We start from the raw sequence: 19,536 nt of genomic DNA, 5'->3' as shown, positions 1-19,536 counted from the left end.
TCTAGCCACAGTGGTCATCAAGGATAATTTTGTGTAACAAACTACTTATGTGGCTGAACCAGAAAGCATTTCACAAGCAGTAACTGGCTCTTCAAAACAGCCTTCCTCCACTACAGAGGAACTGACTGCATCATGCCTCTCTCATAGTCATAGAATCATAGAATCATAGAATCATAGAATCATAGAATCATAGAATCATAGAATCATAGAATCATAGAATCATAGAATCATAGAATCATANTCATAGAATCATAGAATCATAGAATCATAGAATCATAGAATCATAGAATCATAGAATCATAGAATCATAGAATCATAGAATCATAGAATCACAGAATGATTTGGGTTGGAAGAGACCTTAAAGATCATGTAGTTCCAGCTCCCCACCATGAGCAGGGCTGCCACCCACCAGCTCAGGCTGTTCAGGGCCCCATCTACTCTGGCCTTGGGTCCCTCCAGGGATGGAGCACACACAGCTTCTCTGGGCAAACTGTTCCATTGCCTCATCACCCTCTGCGTAAAGAATTTTTTCCTAAAATCTAATCTAAATCTCCCCTCTTTTAGTTTAAAGCTGTCCCCCCTTGTCCTATCACTATCTGCCCATAGAAAAAGTTGGTCCCCCTCCTGCTTATATACTCCCTTCAATTACCGGAAGGCTGCAATGAGGTCTCCCCAGAGCCTTCTCCAAACTAAACAAGCACAGCTCCCTCAGTTTTTCTTCATAGGAGAGGTGCTCTAGCCCTCTGATCATCTTTGTGGTCCTCCATGCGACCTGCTCCAACAGCTTCACATCCTTCCTGTACTGGCGGCCCCAGACTTGGGTGAAGTACTCCAGATGGGACCTCACAAGCGCAGAGTAGAGAGGGACAATTCCCTCCCTCATGCTGCTGGCCACCGCTCTTCTGATGCAGCCCAGGATACCATCAGCCTTTCAGACCGCGAGTGCACACTGCTGGCTCATGTTAAGTCTATTATCTACCAGGACCCCCAAGTACTTCTCAGGGTTGCTCTCAAGGAGTTCTTCTCCCAGATTGTACACATATCTGGCATTGCCCCAAGTGCAACACCTTGCACTTGGCCTATTTGAACCTCATGATGTTCATGTGGGCCTACTTTTCAAGCCTGTCCAGGTCCCTCGGGACAGCAGTCCTTCCTTTTGTTGTGTCAACTGCACCACTCGGCTCAGTGTAATTAACAAACTTGCTGCAGGTACACTCAGTTTCACTGACTGTTACTGATAAAGATGTTGAAGAATAACAGTCCCAAGGCAGACCTCTCAGGGACACCATTTGTGAACAGCCTCCACCTGGACACAGATCCATTGACCACAACATTCTGGCTGTGACCATCCAAGCAATTCTTTATCCACCGAATACTCCAGCCTTCAAATCCATATCTCTTCAATTTAGAGAATGAATCTGGTGCAGAACCATGTCAAAGACCTTGCAAAATCCAGGTAGATAACATCAGTTGCCCTTCCTTTGTACACTTGATGCTATCATTCCATTGTAGAAGGCCATTAGATTGGTCAGGCAAAATCTGCCCTTGGGGAAGTCATGTTGGCTGTCTTGGATCACCTCCTCATTTCGCATGTGCCTCAACATAAGAAGGCTACTCCAAAAGTAATGCCTCCTATTTCATTATGTTGGTCCAAGACATCAGAGATGGATGTCAGTGGTATGGCAGTAGAAGTTGAACCTCTTTGACAATATTTCATTACATTTTGTTGCCGTGTGATAGATGGCAGCAGGGGGGCAGTCAGACAAAATGATGTCTGAAGCAAAGGTATGTCACTGAATTCCGCCACGCAGAAGAAGTTGCACCGTTAGAAATTCATCAATGCTTGCTGAATGTTTATGGAGACCAAACAATGGATGGAAGCACAGTGAGGCGATGGGTGGTGTGTTTCAACAGTGATGACAGTGACAGTGGGCCACCTCTGCTGGTCCAGGCTTTTACAAGTACAGCATGCATCACTGGTGAAAATGAATAGCTAATGGTGGTGACTATGTTGAAAAATAGTGCTATGTAGCTGAGAATTTTCTCTATCAAATAGTGTTATTCTACTCTTTGAATCTTCTGTAGTTTCCATGGAAATAAATAGGAGATCCTACTTTCAGAGCAACCTATGTTTCTTCCTGGTGGATCTGTGCCATGATCTTATGAGGCACAGATATGAGGTTCACCAGCTTGTAGTTCCCTGGATCTTTCACCCTTTCCTAAAAATGAGTGATATTTCGCTTGTTCAGTTCACCAGATATTTTGACCGACAGCCATGATTTTTCAAATATGATGGAGTGGCTTGGCAACCACATCAGCCAGTTCCTTCAGGAGCCTGAGATGCATGTTGTCCGACCCCATAGACTTGAATACATTCAGCCTCAGGATGTGGTCTTGAACTTGCTCTGCTTTCACAGTGGGAGGGATTTTGCTCCCCCAACTCCCACCTAGAGGTTCAGAGACATCAGAGGTGTGGGAAGCCTGACTGCAAGTGAAGACTGAGGCAAAGAACTTGTTGAGTACCTCAGCCTTCTCCATATGTGTTGCACCCAGTTCTCCCTTCTCATTTATCAGAAGGGGTACACTCTCCTTTGCCTGTTTGTTCTGACCCATATACCTATAGAATCTCTTCTTGTTATTTTCATATCCCTCACCAAGTTCAGTTCCTTCTGCATCTTGGCTATCCTGATTCTATCTCTGCATGTCCAGACAGCATCCCTGTATTCTTCCAGACCACATGTCACTGCTTCCACTGCCTAAACATTTTCCTCTTTTCTTGCAGTTTGACCAACAGGTCCTTGCTCAGCCATGCTGGTTTCCTGCCTCCTCTGCTTGATTTCTTATGCTGGAGGATGGAGAGCTCTTGTACACTCAGAAAGGCATCCTTAAAGATCTGCCAGCTCTGTTTTGTTCCTATGTCCCTAGGGAGAGTCTCCCAGGGAATCTCACCTAATAATTCCTTAGACGGCCTGAAGTTCACTCTCCTGAAGTTCAGGGTCATGATTCCACTCTTTGCCAGACCCTTATTCCTGGAGATCATGAACTCAACCACAGTATGGTCCCTACAGCCCAGACTGCCTCCAGTCTCAATCTCTTCAATGATCTCCTCTGCATTGGTGAGCACGAGGTCCAGTAACGCTTCACCTCTGGTTGGTCTGTCCAATACCTGAACCAGAAAGTTATCCTCAATGGACTCCAGAAGTCTCCCGGATTGCTTGCAGCTCACTGTGATGTCCTTGCTGGCTGCCTTTGATGTCTTAGTGCCTTTCTACTACTCTGCCAACTTAGACATTTTTAAGCGATCTATATTCAAGCTTGAAAACAATAACTGATCAGACAGACTGCTAATAAGCACATGGATTTTTCTAAAAAGAATCCTATTACAGAATTAACAGTATTGACAGTGTTCAACAGTGCCAGGCATCTCTTACATTTAATCTCTTAACAAATCATTTCTACAGGAACCTCAGCAAATACTGCCTTGTGAAACCACAACAGCTAAATTATTCATAGGAAGCAATTTATAAGAAGGAGAACCAACTGGAAAGAGACGAATTATTGTTCGAAAATAACCTTCTAGCTGAATTTACGCATCTAAGCTTTAAGGTTTTTGTAGTGAGATATCAGGACCTTTTCACTCTCCTAAGATAGTGATGGTAGGCTAGAATGCAAGACACTTTCCTCAGCTGTTTTCTGACATGAAGGAACCTCAAATTCATTTTTACAGTTTCCTAGACAGCTTTTCATTTCATCTTATAATAAGACTCCCAGCAAAAGAAAGAAAAAAAAACATGATCAGAAACATCAATTTTCCCACACAGAAAGCTACAAGTCACCTTCACATTTCAAGGTGAAACAGATGGCTGTATGAGCAACTTGTCAAAATGATCTCTACACCAAAGAATTACAACACTTTTTTTTTCCTAGAAGTATCATCTTGGCACAATTCTCAGTTCTTCAAAGTAAATAGCAAAGAAATAAATGGGACATTCTAGAGGTGTATCCTAAAGGGAAAATGCAGTAACAGCATAAACTAGGCCAAAAGCAACAACCTGAATAAAATCTTCTTGCACATTCTGTCTTTAAAAGAAATAATAGCCCAGTCTAGTGAAGAGTGCCTTCTAAATGGGGACTGTATTTCTCCTGGTCCATCTGTAAGCAATTAAAAACCTGTGTGGCTATTGACCTCTTGCACTGAGAGAAGACTACCATTCCAGTTAGTAGCTATAAATCTGCAAAGAGGCTCCAAAGAAAGGAACCTATCGAGTTTCTGAGCAGAGCCCCATGGACTACCAAGGGAAGAAGCTCAGGAAAAGATTCCTGAAACCTGGAATTCTGACTGACACTGTTTGATGAAGAAAAGAGCTGATTAACAGGCAGTAAAGTAACTGATAGTAATGACTGTGGAAAAAGGTCTGAAAGGTAAGTTTACAAATTCCTTTAGGACTGATCAGATGAAAAACCCCCCAGAGAAGGTCATCTTCATTTTTTATTGTTTTGAATGCTCTATTAACAAGTGAGATTCTTTGTTGCACCAATAAACTAGTGACAAATCTCACTAGACTACCAATATCAATGGGGAGATTAAGGTAAAAATCTATCTGCTACAATGTCATGACTAAGTAGAAGTGAGTGCATGACTCAGGAATGTTTCTCTTACACAGACAAAGGAGAGCATGATGCCTTCCAAACAGCTAATAAGTCTCTCTTTTAATCAGGCTGTAGGAGACCAGAATAACAAGTTGAGCAGCAAGTGAAAAAAAAATTGGGCTGCTGGGGCTCAAAGGTGAAACTTCTTCATTTCCAGCCATTCTATGGAAAATAAAAGTCTTTTACTGAAAGGTCAATCAATAATATTTTGTACAGGGTAAGGCTCATGAGGATTTATTTCTGGGTGAAATGTCTTTACTAGAATTAGTAAAGGATTTTCTGATATAGATCAAAAAATGTCATACTGAATGAGGGTACCTAAACCACACAATATCAAACAAAACCAGTAGTTCACAGAAATTCTCTCATGCCCCCATTGCACAGTGAAATGGGTTAAAACAGCTTCTCATTTACTCTGATGGAAAAAAAATATTTTTACTACCTCTTCCAATGGAAAATATACATAATTCCAGTACAAGGCATATATTCAGTATTTTTATTTCTTACATTAAAACATTGTAAGTGCCTAACTTATGGCCTTACTATTAACTTATCAACATCAAAGGCTGACAGCACTGGAACAATGAAGCTGACAGTCTTCTAAACTGTGCCATGTGGAAGCTCATTTTCTTGCTCCTCTAACAGCGAGCACTTTGATCACCAACCCATGCCAGAAAACGTAGCTTGACAAATGACTAAGCAAGAGCCTTTAGAGCATTTAGGAAACCATCTGTAACAGCTATTACCTTCAGAAATTCTTAGAAACAACTAGGCTATGGCTAGTTCTGCAAGCAGCATGTACTCCAGTTTTGAGCAGTGATAGGCAAAGGAAAAATAACACAGAAATTTCACTGTCACAAACAAATACCCATAACTTTGCTAGCTACCTGAGCGTGTGAGCTAATTATCAGAATTACAGTCTTCTATCTCTGCATTGCCTCTGTACATACAAAGAATGTCATAAGATGCAGAGCCATGGGGAGTTTGGTATTGTGCAACTTTCTCAACATCCTGGAGTTCTGGCATGAAACACTACTATCAGCAGCTTCTGGAATCAAGCCCCAGGTAGCGCTAGTTCTCATCTTTATGATGAATGCCGCAGAATTCTTTCGATTGGGAAATGTTCTCATATCAGCTGAGCCAGCGTGGACATGAGAAACATCTACAAAACACCGGTTTTAAAAAGATAGAGCATACTCACATCAACATATTACACAAGAGAAAGTAAAGAATGGCTTGGAGACACTGGACACAGAGACCAATTACTTGGCATGGTATCTGTAAACAGGTCAGATTCAGCATGCCCAACTCACAACCAGAAGTTATAATGGATGTGTCCACTATCAGCAGTTTTCTGCTGGATTGGTGCTATGTGGAGTGAGTGCTGAGTGGCACTCCTTCCTCTGAGGGGCCTGCAGGGGATATTTTCAAACTAAGAATACAGACCAGCTAAAGCAAAAACCAGTCTGAAGCTGTAAATGAAAGGCTTGAAAATACCAAAGCACAGAAATCAGTTGCTGAAGCAATATAAAAAACACTAGAGACAAAAGCCCAAAGACTCCTATCTGTGTGACAGATGTAGGCATGGACCTAGGGATGAACGCTCCACAGGAACAAATTAGAAATCCAGAATATTTAGAAAAGTGAAGGTCTCCAGTGCAGACCAATGATAGAATCTGAGTACCACATGAAATGTGTACAGCTCCTTTAGAGAAGGAACATTTGTGTACTGCATCTCGGAAAGTACCAAGCAAAATAGGTAAGGGTGATAGTTGCACATAGTGATAAGCTAACCCCCTGCAAGCTAACTGCTGTGCTCCTTTTGAATGAAATTTTGACAACTTGGGAGACTTTAATATTAACATTAAAGTTCTGTAAATTTAGAATAGAACATTGTTCAGATAATAACCGTAGAAAAACAACAATTAATTTAAAAGAGGCCATTGAAAATTTGTGCTGTAATGTACCTAAATGCAGTAGAAAGAGCTACATGAGAAATGCACAGTCTGCATAAGACATATGCATGGACTGTGAATCATCCTCTGATTTTAGTTGCTCTACATGAACTGCATTAGAAAATTTAGATTTATGCATACCCACAGATATGCATGTATGTGAGCAAACAAATATGCACAAATACACTTGCCATATGTTCTGCCTGCATTGATGAGTATAAAAATATACCTACATACCCGCAGACACATGCACAGAAAGAGCTGTGTGGGCTGTCCTCATGTGGCCTTGCTACGGGCACAGCTCTCAAGGCATGCGCATACCATCTACACCATGCTTGCACCTGCAGCACTTGCTGGTGGGCTGCCAGCTGCTCCAGCACAGCGAGAGGGGTTCCCTACTGAAAAGCTCCAGAAGCTCTGACACAGCCAACAGTGGCACTGCCAACAGCCACAGCACCTCATGTTTTCTTCCTACAGTGTTAAATGCTAGGAAGTGCAGAAACAAGAGCTGTTCATGTTTGAGAGAGGGGATTTTAATTAGGAAAAGATAATTAGGGTATGACCTGCTGGAGAGGAGCTTTGCAGAGAAGGACTTAGGTGTCCTGGTGGACAAGAGGTTGGCCATGATCCAGCAGTGTGCCCTGGTGGCCAAGAAGGCCAGTGGTGTCTTGGGGTGTATTAAAAAGAGCGCAGCCAGCAGGTTGAGGGAGGTGATCTTCCTCCTCTCTCTGCCTCAGTGAGGCCACATATGGAGTGCCACATCCAGGTCTGGGCTCCTCTGTTCAAGAAAGGCAGAGAACTTCTTTCTAGAGGGAGTCCAGCAGAGAGCCATGAAGATGAGGGGCCTGGAGCAACTCCCATACAAGGAAAGGCTGAGAGATCTGGGGCTGTTTAGTCTGGAGAAGAGAAAGTTGAGAGGGGATCTTATCAATGCTTGTAAATGCCTAAAAAGCAGGAGTCAAATGGAGGAGGCCAGGCTCCTTTTAGTGGTGCAAAGCAACAAGACAAGGGGCAATGGGCACAAACTACAACAGAACTACAAACATGAGGAAGAACTGCTTTACTGTGAGGGTGATAGAACACTGGAACAGGCTGCCCAGAGAGGTTGTGGAGCCTCCTTCTCTGGAAAGGTTCAAGACCCACCTGGACTTCTTCCTGTGTAACCTACCATAGGGAACCTGCTTTAGCAGGGGGATGGACTAGATCCCCAGAGGTCCCTTCCAACCCCTACGATTCTGTGATTCTGTGATATTAAAGCAGAAAAAGAGAAAATAAAAAGCAAAACTAAAAGGAGTTGAGCGGTTTGGCACACCGCCAGAGAAACTGACAGGGAAGGGCCCCCTGCCCCGTGGGTGCTATGTAAAAGGGACCCAGGGATGGCATGGGGGTCGGGGTACGGCTGGAGGGGGATGGTGAGGACGGCAGGGAAGAACCGAACGGAGTGGGACTCCCCGGAACGGGCTGGGAAGCGGCCCTACCCGCGGCGGTGCAGCTCGTGCCGCTGCGGCTCGGCCTCCCCCGCGCCTCTCAGCCGCCGCAGGAAGCCCAGGGTGTCCCGCAGCTCGGCCTCCAGGCTGTCCACCACCGGGTTGCCCGTCGCCACGGCCCCGAAGAAAGCAGCCGGCAGGGGCCGCGGGAGCGGGGCGGGGAGCTGCGGTCCTGAGGGTTCCGCCATGCTCCGGCCCGGCCGCGGAGGGGACGCGGCGGCGTCTCCAGGCAACGGTGGCTGGGAGATGGCAGCCCGGCTGGAGCAGCCCGTTGGCCCCGCCTGTCCCGGCTGCGTATCACAGCACCCCGGTGTCAGCAGTGCCATAAGGCAGCTGGCTTACAGGCGCTGTTTGAAATGGATGTTTGGCTTGGGACGTTGCTTTGAACTTGCTGATTGCATCGCATAGCAGGCCTCCCGCGCTGCTACAGAGAAAAGAGCAAAAAAGCCCATCTCTGCTAGCCTTCTGAACAGCGTTATCTGCCTGTAAAACAATGGCAGCAAGCTGGGAAACAACCAGGCTGTGTCGATCAGCGCTGCTGGAGGAGGCCATGGCAACCAGCGTGCTTTCAGCTTCTCTGTAGGCAATACAGTAAAGGCGTTTGGGAGGGAGGGGAAGGAAACCAGAACGATGTCCGCATTCCTGGACATGAGGGACGAGATGCTTAACTTGCAACAGGGCTTCAAAAGCTGAGGAGCGATGGGCGAGCAGTGTGCGCCGGCCTGCAGCTGGCCCTGGCTGCCATTTTGTGACAAGGAATGACAAAGTATAAACAGAATGGGGTGGCCAAGGAAGCACCTGAATAGTGCATCCCATCGCTCATAGTAAGAGAACACTGCAGCATCAGCATGCTGAATGATAGGAATCAGAAAACACTGCATTTTGCAGGGAAGCAAAATGACATTGGAATCACTTAAATGCTACGGGCAACATGCACAATTTTAAATAACATTATGACTAACGCATCTGACTCATTTCACACACCGATTTCATATTGTTACCTTCTGAGAGCTGTGTGCCTCCACCATCCAACCAGAACCGCGTGGCATGGAGAAGATGGTACTAGGAGCCATGAGAAGCTGCTCATGTGCACAGAGTCATTCGGAAGACAATGGCTGTGCATTTAGGTGGGAGCAAAGGGCTGAGTTCCTCGGATTTCTGTGGAGGAAGCAGAAAACAAAGCCTGTCATGAAAAGACAAGGCACGAAGGAGCTGATGCTGGGATTTAGAAATCACTGGGTACAAGGACACATTTTACAAGACAACTGAAATTTAAGAACTTGGCTTGGAGAGCAAGTACCACTGCTTTTAAACTTTTTGTCTGTGCTTCGCCACAGTAACCAAAGCGCTTCCTGTGATGGACTCCAGCTAACCGACACACCCCGGCTCCCTTGGAAAGGCTGCTTTTGCCACGGGCTACGTCCACAAGTCCCTCAGAGCCGAGCTGTTTTGCCTCACTAGGTGGTGCTGTATCCCAAAGGGCTGATCTTCAAACTCGGAGCTGACGTAGGTTGTGCCTTTATAAAGCAGGAGTACCTAAAAGCTTGAGGAGTACTCAAGAAGCAGCAAACGAGACTCTTGAGTAAAACTTTGTGCATCTCTTAGCATTTGGCTAGCAGATGGTGGACTGGATGTAATATTAGCAGTTTGAATCAGTGTTTGCAGCCATAGAAACAATTGCAGTCAAAGAAAACAATGAGAGAGATGGAGCAGAGTCATTTCCCAAAGGGGAAGATTAGAGAGCTAAGTAAAGATAAAGTTTTAACTGCTGGGAAGTTAAGTAGGGCGTAGCTGACCAGCCAGCTCGTGAAGAATGTTCAGTCTAAAATTCCTGCGTCAGAGCTCAACAGGGTCCAACATCCGCTCCCTCCCATAAATGGAGGGAGGTTCAGTGTAGGGAGGACAATTCAGACCCTTTCAGCACCCAGGGCAAAATCCCCTGGAGATCCATAGCAAAGAACAGTGGCAACCATTATGTTATATATGTTATTTCAATTTTTTTTGGTGTTTATAATATTGATTGCTGTTTTACTGTTCTGGAGAAAACTCAAAAGATAGTCTGCATCTAATATTTAATCTCTCTAATGTTCTCAGTGGGTCTCCAAAGTCTAAAGGAGTTACAGTTAAATGAACAGAGCTTTCTAACTTCAGAAAGACTATCAGTTCTTCTGAAGCCTTCAGAAGCCTGATCTGATGTTTATGGAGAAAAGCTTTGGTGTTTGCAAAACAATAAAGGATGGCTATTGAAATTGCAGCCATGAGAGGAGAATTTCCTCAAAAAAAAATGAGCATACTCAATTGAATGAATTTGAGAGTTTATAGCAGTTCTTTGAATTACATGTCCCTATACCTTTTTTTAAAAAAAAAAGAGAGAGATTTTATTAATTGGAAGACAAGTGACTTTGTTTGTCATCTGTAGGTGAATCTTTAGATTGTAATCTGAATTAAGGTAAAATCAGAGAGAAACAAGACAAGATAAAGGTCTCATAGGAGTGTTGGCACAGAAAGAATTCCAAGGAGTGGGATTCAGGTAAATTCATTGACTCAAGCAGAAAGGTCATAGTAATCTGTGATTTAATATTGCCAAGTCAAATATGAGGAAGGTGCCTTGGAAATTAAGTCATAGAAGAACCCACAAAGAGTTAACTTAGTAAAAACCCATATCAGAAATGTCTGCTGTAATGGTTATGGGACCAAGAATGTGCTTGAGTCAGAAAGGGGAAAATCTTTGCTGCTAACTCATCAAACTGCCATTTTCTTCTGCTGTGTCACTTCCACTTGTGTGAACTACAGTGAAGAACAAAGGAGGGAAAACATTGTGTGATCACAATAAAGTTAGACAGGAAGAGTGTACAGTGGTTTCAGGGTGCAGGGGCTGAGGTAATGTCTGCTGAGCCCTTTTAGTATAACATTAAAAGTTTGTTCCCTATCAGTAATTCTGAGGTGCACATTCAGATCCCTTCCTAGGATGCTTGTAGCAAATGTACACCTGAATTAAGATGATTAAAGGTTTTTCTTTTCAGTATGCAGAGACAGATGCAACCGTGGGTGCTGTGTTACCAACAAGGTAACTTGACAGTTCTCAGAGACAGAGGTCTAAATTTATGTGATACCTTTCTTGATGTTGTTAGAAAAGGAAAAAAAAATGTTTGAACTGAGGTGATTCTTGGTCACTGCTTAGCAATTTCAGGCTGATAGGGTAATGAAGACACGGGACTTTAAAATCATGCTGAACATATATGGACTAGTGGACTTATAACTGGGGGTTGGCATCTGCTCTATCCATAGTGTGCCTGCCCAGTCTAAGTTACAGTTCTCTGTCTTTCAGTAGCAGTGCTAGAGAAAGAAGCAGTAGCAGCAACATGCTGATTTTTGTGGAGTAATTCACAGTTCATGAGATAGCCAAGGAAGACATAATCAAGGACCACTAGAAACAAAATGTCTTATATGTCAGTACAGCATTTGCTATTCATATGGTATAGAGGAATCAGATATTGTGCAAAAAAAATAGCTCTATGATGCCTGATAAAGGTCCTTAAAAAGCCATCAGATAGCTGGAAGAGACAAACTGAGTTGCTGAATGCCATGTTATACTTCATAAATGTAACAAAAGCTGCCCAGTGGGAGGAGGAAAAGGGAAAATTTGTATTAAGAATACAAGAGGCACTCAATCTGCTGGAAGTTACGTACCTTTCAAATAACTAACTTCATAAGTGATAAGAGAGAGGCAACAGACACGCAACTTCATTGCTATCAGAATCTGAGGCACCTGTCTAGACCTATAACTGATGGGGCGGATATGAGAGTACAGGATATTTATGGGCAGCTATGAGAGATTACACTGTCATCATTTCCTTCCCATCATTCTGCACTTTTTGTGTTAGGGCTGTTTGGTACAGTTGTTTGTGGCTTGCTAATTAGTGAGTGTCTTTAGACTCAGATGCTTTACATAAATCTATCTTAACAGTTCAAACAGAATTTGTGGGTTCCTACCCTTATCTCAGGGCAACCTTCTGCCTTTTTGAATTTTTAATTGAAAGGTTAGTATTGCTGTTCCTACCACTGATTGATATACGAAGTTTGTTAAACAGAGAAATGGTCTCTAACACTCTAAAACATACATTAGCAAAGTAATCATCTATTGGTTTGCAACCCTGCCCATGGCAGAGGGGTTGGAACTAGATGGTCTTTAAGGTCCCTTCTAAGGCAAGCCACTCCATGAAAGTAGCTAAAGCTTATGGGTCTTCGCAAACAGCTGATGGTCTTTTCAGATACTCTGAGTGCAGATCTGAGACAGATTTAATGTAAGTGAACACTCAGAGAAAGAAAATACTCCAGTTTTACTTGAGAAGCATCCCTGGCTCCATTTCTGAGCTGGTGCTGTGTGTTGTAGTGAGAGGAATGGGAAAAGAATGATCAGCATGAAGGAGGACGGCAGCTACTGAGAACTGCGCAACTGTCGGGTTCTTGTAAGGCTGCATTTGAGTTTGTGGTGACAGTTCTCACCATGTTTTGGTTGTAACATATGAAAGGTTTCAGTGCCAAATTCTGAAGATAAAGTGTGCCAAGGTTATATTACAGAACTTGTTTGGTTTTTTTTTTCTAGTGTGAGTGTGAATGCTCCCAAGAGTATTTTTCAGTTTCTTTGTATAGGGAAATACTCCTAGGCATATAGGTGAATTTCAGTCAATTTCCAGAAAATATTTTATATGGAAGAAGTGATCTTTTTGAAGTTGATTTTTTTTTCAAGTATAATGTAGGAATGTGTAATATTTGTGTGAACAATCTGAGATGTGGTTCAGCCCACTCTGGCTGTATTGTTATGCGCTGAATGGGTCAACTGGTCTTTGGGGAGGCAGATGCAGCAGGCTTGTTATACAGATGCTCGAGTTCCTAAGAGGTTTACATTGAAACACAACAGCTTCTCAGATCTGCTTTACAGACTTAAGAACCTAAGGCAGCAGCTGGACACATAAAAGTCCATTAGGGACTTTCAAAAGATGCAGGTATTTCTTCAATGAGATACTGTGCCTAAAATTTGTTGTGCTTTCTTTATTTGATTAAGGTATGTTTTATTCCAGTTTACAAGCACATTCTACTGAAGTAGATATCAATTGATAGAGCTTGTTTTGGAAAGACTTCCAGGGATCTGCAAATTTATCTGTCGGGGATGTACTAATTTTGGCTCACTGTACAGCCTGCAAAGGTAAACAACTTATCTCATTCAAAGGTTGTCTCAAATCTCAGGAAGCTGGATTCTTCTAATAAAGAAGCCAAGCCTAAGGCCAGTTTAAAGCAATAATAAAGAACTCTTGTGCGAAAGTCCTGTACATCCTTTCTCAGCATGAAAAGAAGAAAGTCTAAGCAAGGTTTTTAGTGATGTGCTTGAAAGTCGCACCTTAAAAACACACTAAAAATGTACGCTTAGCTGGATGTATGAAAACAGAGGCCCAAGCTAAAGATGATGTCCAATGTAGTGAGCAGAGAGACAGGTAAAATGTCTATATTTTTTCAATGGCATGTGAGAAAAAAAACAGCAGAGATAGAACAGGGAAATGAATTCCATTTTAGCTGTGTTTAGCTTAAGCTAACCGCTAGGCATCTAACAGTTAAGATTTCAGTTTGGGAAAAAAAACAGTGATGTGCTTTGTTTAAACCATTGTGCATTTTCTTCATTTCATGAAGATTCTCAAGACAAACATTAAATGAGAGGAAGTATAGTTTAATCCAAGAAAAAAATTAGTTATGAAGCCTTTACCAAATCTCTCTTGAAGCCAAATGTGACGGTGCATTTTTGTTGATATTCTCCCGATGCGTGTTTGTTGTTATAATTCTGAGCTGCTGCATATGATGTAGATAGAAATCATCTCAGGGAAATAACTCTGTTGTTTGTATATATAGCTTCTGAATATCCAAACACATCCTTATCATAACACTTTCTCTGTTTTGTGTTTGGTCAGGGAGTGCTCAGAGGATCAAAATAGACTGTTCTAGGAATTAACCATTGGCAACAAACAAAGGGAGAGCTGAAATAATCTGGTGATGACCTCCCGTATTTTTAGATCAATGCATTTCAGTTTTTGGCCATTTCTTATTGCAGTACAGTATGATTTTGACACTTTTTTGCATCATTGCCTCTACATTCCATTTATATTATTTTTTTACTCACTTGCCAGAATATTTCGCTCCAAGGTCAAAGTGTCTGCTGATTGAGGTTTGCTCAAGCAGCTGACAGAAGTTGTTTTGAGCGACAGCCTGACCTTGGACTAGGAGATCTAGCAGCTTGGAAGTCAGCAGTAGAAAGTTACACAGTGTGAAAGAGTAGCTATTTTTTTGTCAATAAGCCTTGCTTATTCAAGGAATTAGAAAAAAATCTTTATCTTCACATAATTATTTGGACGATTCACATTTTTCAATAATTTTTTTCATTATTCTATGTCATATTTTCTAGATTATTATTTCTAATAGTAGATAAAATTCTGAGTTTTTGGTATATATTGCTGTATTGTCTTAGCATATATTACTCTTAATAGAATATACCATTACAACCAAGCATAAAAATAATACACATAATATATGTCATTACGAGCCTTTATGTGATTACTCTAGAAATTTAGAAAATTATATTTAAGCAGAAGTAATTGTTTTGTGTTCTGCATACATGTGGGAAGTTTATTTAGTTAGTGTCTGGAACAGTGAAGTTGGTGCATGTTGGCTTTATTTCAGTTCCAGTAAAAAATTACAATAATTTCTTTTTAGAGCAACTGGTGCTGTTGCCTGATTACATTCTGTGAAATAAATACTCACCGGGAACAGCATTACATATCTATATCTATAGAAATGCAAATACGGGATCATTAAATCCATACTAGGACTGTGGGAAAAGCCACAATATCCAAAAGTATGATGACAGTAAAGAAAAGTAAACAATTGCTAGAAGGAAGATTAAATTTTAAGCTTGCAATCTGCTGCTAACAAGAGTGGGAAGAAGTGCAGGTGTTTCCCACAGGAATTCTGACTTCTTTCAGTGATTAACCACTGATTGCCACTGATAGGTAAGCCTTTAGAAATTGAGCTGGACAGCAGAAGTAGGTCTGTTATAGCTAATACAGTTTAAGTAAGCCTTCCTTTAGACTTTTTCCTTAGCACTTTAAAAGACAGACCATTATTTTCAATATTATTTTCAAAAAGAGTAGGAATATGTAAATGGTTAACAGGAGTGGAGAAACAGTGATGTGATTTTTGAAAAGTTATACGACTGAAAAATTTTCCAGTCGACTCTGAATCAGATTCAGAGATCTTATACATCCCATTGAAATCTTATACGTGACATTTTGGGTTTTTTTCCATTATCTCTTTTATAGGTTTATAGAGGAAAAGTTAATAAACCCTAATTCTTCCAGTTTCATCATTCTGCCAATCCAACAACTCTTACAGTATCTCTGTTAATGAACAGAAGACCCTCCTATTCTCCAAAGTTTACTCTGAACCCATGCATTTAGCCTATCACAAATATATTGGGAGAAATTTCTACTGCAATTTTATAGATGCAATTATATACAAGTACGTACATGTCTGATCAGCATTCTGGTAATCTCTTCTTTACATTTTTTATTTTTATCCAAAAGATGCTCTAAATAAAATTGTAACCTGTACCCTTCTCTCCTTTAGAATTTCAGTTTCCAAGATCAAACTATTGCCTTCTGTCTACATCATGGCACTTTGGGAAAAAAATACACATTTCTACCAGTACTTTTACTTGTTTAATTGATGAAATAACAAAAATCATGCAGAACTTGGCCACACAATGTAGATGAAATATCAGAAACAAATGTTGAAAATTTTGCTAAAATGCTTTCAAGTGGATGTATGGCTCTTCATCTGTTAGGGATGGATATATTCAAATGGCTACTTTTACTTAGTGGTTCTACCTTGTATATCCTGGTATGTCTATTAAATTTAGAGACAGCACTTTTTTTTACCTTTGTGGAATAAGTCAACTGGATTTTATTCTTCCTTCTGCATCATTAGCAATATTGCTGCTTAATAAATTATCTCTACAGGAACATTTTTTGTTGTGCTGCACCTGTATAATCCCACTGGAAAAGACTGTTAGAATGACTACTTGTATGTAGGCCCAACTTCATTGAAACAAAGCATTATACACCCATGTGAGTTTGCACAAATACAATATAATTAAAATTTAGTAACCAAAATCATAATCACTTGGTAGGAAACATGAATAAAAATCCAAGCTAATTTGTAGATCTGAGCTTATGGATGCCTCTACATTAGCAATTTAATCCAGTGCATTTTTGAAGCATCCCCAGCTCCCGCACTTGTTTCATGTTATGGAGCTGATCCATGGGTTGAATTCCTTTTGAATGGAACTAAGCTGAAATCTGTGCTCCAGGAGCACACCCAGGATCTTCCAGCTGGTATTGGAGATACAGCCTGCAGGAACAGACTAGAACTAGTTCAATGTAAAACCCCCAAACATGCATTATGTGAACATATGGTCCCTGGTAGTATCTGTTTCACTGTACAGACCTCCAATTGCACCACTTTGCTTGTTAATATAGACATGGCCTACTTTGCTAGTCAGTAAACAACATTTACTGAAGTAATATGAAAAACAATTATGACACGTCTGAAAAAAAAGTTTTTTAAAATAACTACACTTGAAGAAAAAAGCTTTTAAAACACCAAAGCAACCTACATGGCTTTTGGGGAGGGTTTTTCTGTTTTTTGGGTTTTTTTTGGTTGGTTGGTTGTTGTTGTGATTTTTTTTTTTCAGAGAGAGAAGAGAGAAATTGCATACAAACTTCATGCAACAAGCTAAACATGATTTTTTTACATGTCCCAGAACTGTACCTGCTGTTTGTCTTAAAGAGTTAAAGAGACGATTTTGAGAGTTTCCTTAATGCCAGCACCACAGATGACAAACCTGCTGTAATTGTAAGTACCTAAGAAAACATGCCAGGGCATTCCATATGGTATTTTATCTGTTTCAAAGATTACAAGTAGCTCATGCCCCGGGTTTGTTAGGATTTAGTTAGGATTTAGTTAAGAAAAAAGAACCATATCATTAAGCTCAGCCACAAAAAGTATTCTCCATCTCTGGGAATACAAAAATCTTTTTCTTTAGATCTTTCGTTTATTTTCTTAAGATAATAAACTTAATATATCATGTGCTTTTCTAGGAGCCTCTATTTTTGCAGGCTGCTCTCCATAGTTCATCTACATGAACTATGCCTTGCTCAGAGACCACTTGTCTGTGCAGCTCACTACTCAGCAAGTCAGTCAGAGTATACAAAGGCCAGGCTCCCATTGGAAGATTCATGACTATGGCTCTGTTCACGCTGTTTTGCTACAGTCATTTTCGAGGACTGCAAGAATAGACAGCATGCCCTTATTTGTGCTGCAGATATGCGTGGTCCTTCCAGATAACTCATAATAATTTCCTTAAAACACAAATGAAGAAGCATGTCTCAGCATAATACCTATCTCAGTGTAACGTTTTTCAGACTGTTCTATCCCAGCAATATCCCACCTAGCCTTACCTTTCAGCAATATGCACACTCAGAAGAATATGGTTCACTTCTTGACTTCTCAGTACCTGTGTCATCTATAGTGTGCAGCAGCCTACTGATTCAGGGAGAGTGAAAATTGAGGGGTTCCTACAGAAGTATAAGAAGATGAAATGAATTTACCAGTACCATAATGCCAAACACCAACTTCGTTCAGGGATCAGATGACTCTGTTGCCAGTCCTGGATCTGACGTCAGGTACAGCAGCTGAGCCAGCTCTGAACAGCCTTACCCTCTTGGCATAGTGCTGTGTGGAAATACCAAAACAACGTAATTACAGCAGAAGGACAGAGCAAGCTGTCTCTGAAGTTAATATATCTGGGATCATGTTGTGTATTTCTGACAGAGTACTACTTGACACAGTGTGGGTGCATATTTAATGGCCTGTGCTCATAGTAGCACAGGTGCACAAAGTGAAGAAATTGAGGACATAAAAATATGGAGATGACAAGAGGAGAGAGACTTGCTACAGGGATGCAGTGAGAGACTGCAATTTGCCTTTGAAAGTTCAAGGGCCATAAGGTGTGGTGTCTGCCATAAATGGAGGAGAAACTAGTACGTGATAGTACACCTGCAGTAGTTGAACGGGGTAGAAAAGAGCATGCAGGTGGTATTTGATTTGAGGGGAAGAAAATGAGGGAGCAGAGGGGCAAAGAATATAGGAGTCCACAGAAAGCAATGGAGGAAGAGGCAAAGAGAGAATAAGGGGATAAAGCGGAGAAAAAGGAATAACCAGAGGAAAAAATAGGAAAATGGACCGCAGCATCTTTAGTGCCTATGATGTTTGAGAGTCTGGTTTCAAGAGGAGAGTCTTCTCTTAAGGGAATAATAATAGTAATCCTGCCTTGAAGGCTGATGGAAGGAGGCCTCTCCAGTACAGCCTCAGAGGCAGCCTCTGTGCCTCAGGAGAACAGAGGCAGACAGACTGGACAGGAGAAGGAAATAAGTGAGAAAGAAAAAATAATACCTTGTTCAGAGTTTTCCTGAAAAGAGATGCTTTCACTTTTGTGTATGTGTTTTTTTTGTTTTTTGTTTTTTGTGTGTGTGTGGTTTAGGTTTCTGAGCAAGGAACAAGATGCAGCTAGATGTGACAGATCCTAGGTCTTGGTTTCTCAGATCTAAAATTGGCAAACTTCTCTTTAATAGCAGCAACTCTGACTAGGATCTAGCTCCAGTTCTCAGTGTGTTACTGATGCTGACTGCCTTCACACATCTAAAAGGTGATTCCAACTCATTTTCTAGGGGAAAAAAAAGCCTTAATTTGTATCACAGAAAATATGGCATCGCAAGCATCCTGACCTGTTTCTTTTTTTGTCTTTGGAAAAGCTTTTGCACAATTCAGAAATAAAAATGAAGACTCTTAGCAGAGGTAGGCGGGGGACAATGTTACTCCTCCTACAATTTATCTGAAACATTTTTAGGAAAATTGGAGTAGAAGAGAGTGGGAGGGATGTATGGGAAGGTGAGGGTGTCAGGATGATTCTTCACGGGATGGGTGGAGCTCCCTCAAGCCTCTGACTTACATTTTCTGAGTCAGAGCGTTCAGAGTTGTTGGTGGCAATTACATATGCTGGGTATAGCAGAGATCTGAGATAATGGGATAATGGTCTTCCTTAGGAGAAGAGCAAGGCTGTAGCTAAGAGCAATAGAAGAGAGCAAGAAGAAAAGAAAACATGAAGTGGGAGTAGGTCAAGGCAAATGTTTTAGCAACGGTGCTGGAATTTCAGGTCTTTAAACCTCTTCAACAGGTGATGCTTCCTCTCTGGGGCTCTGCAGTTATTAATATGGAAGAGAGACATTAAAATACAGAGAGACAGTCTGGCGCTTAGTCCCTGAGAAGTCTGCAGATGGGGA

At 41.6% G+C, this 19,536-nt stretch overlaps 1 protein-coding gene across 5 annotated transcripts in view; it reads right to left on the bottom strand.

Moving 5' to 3' along the window:
• CFAP54 (cilia and flagella associated protein 54) overlaps positions 1–17,930 on the bottom strand; it is a 120,006-nt gene extending 102,076 nt beyond the window's left edge. For 2 of the 5 annotated variants that reach the window (XM_021392147.1, XM_021392225.1), the window contains exon 1: positions 8,084–9,053. In XM_021392147.1, coding sequence (XP_021247822.1) covers positions 8,084–8,418 — 335 coding nt within the window. In that variant the 5' untranslated portion in view covers positions 8,419–9,053. Of the gene's footprint in view, positions 1–8,083; positions 9,054–9,093; positions 9,251–17,811 lie in introns of those variants that run through there. The other 3 variants (XM_021392364.1, XM_021392447.1, XM_021392293.1) reach the window with 3 other exon arrangements.

Source organism: Numida meleagris, chromosome 1, assembly GCF_002078875.1.
Source record: "Numida meleagris isolate 19003 breed g44 Domestic line chromosome 1, NumMel1.0, whole genome shotgun sequence".
NCBI classification, from domain to species: domain Eukaryota; kingdom Metazoa; phylum Chordata; class Aves; order Galliformes; family Numididae; genus Numida; species Numida meleagris.
Note: the sequence above shows the minus strand (reverse complement) of the source record. Positions and strands in the feature narration are given on the sequence as shown.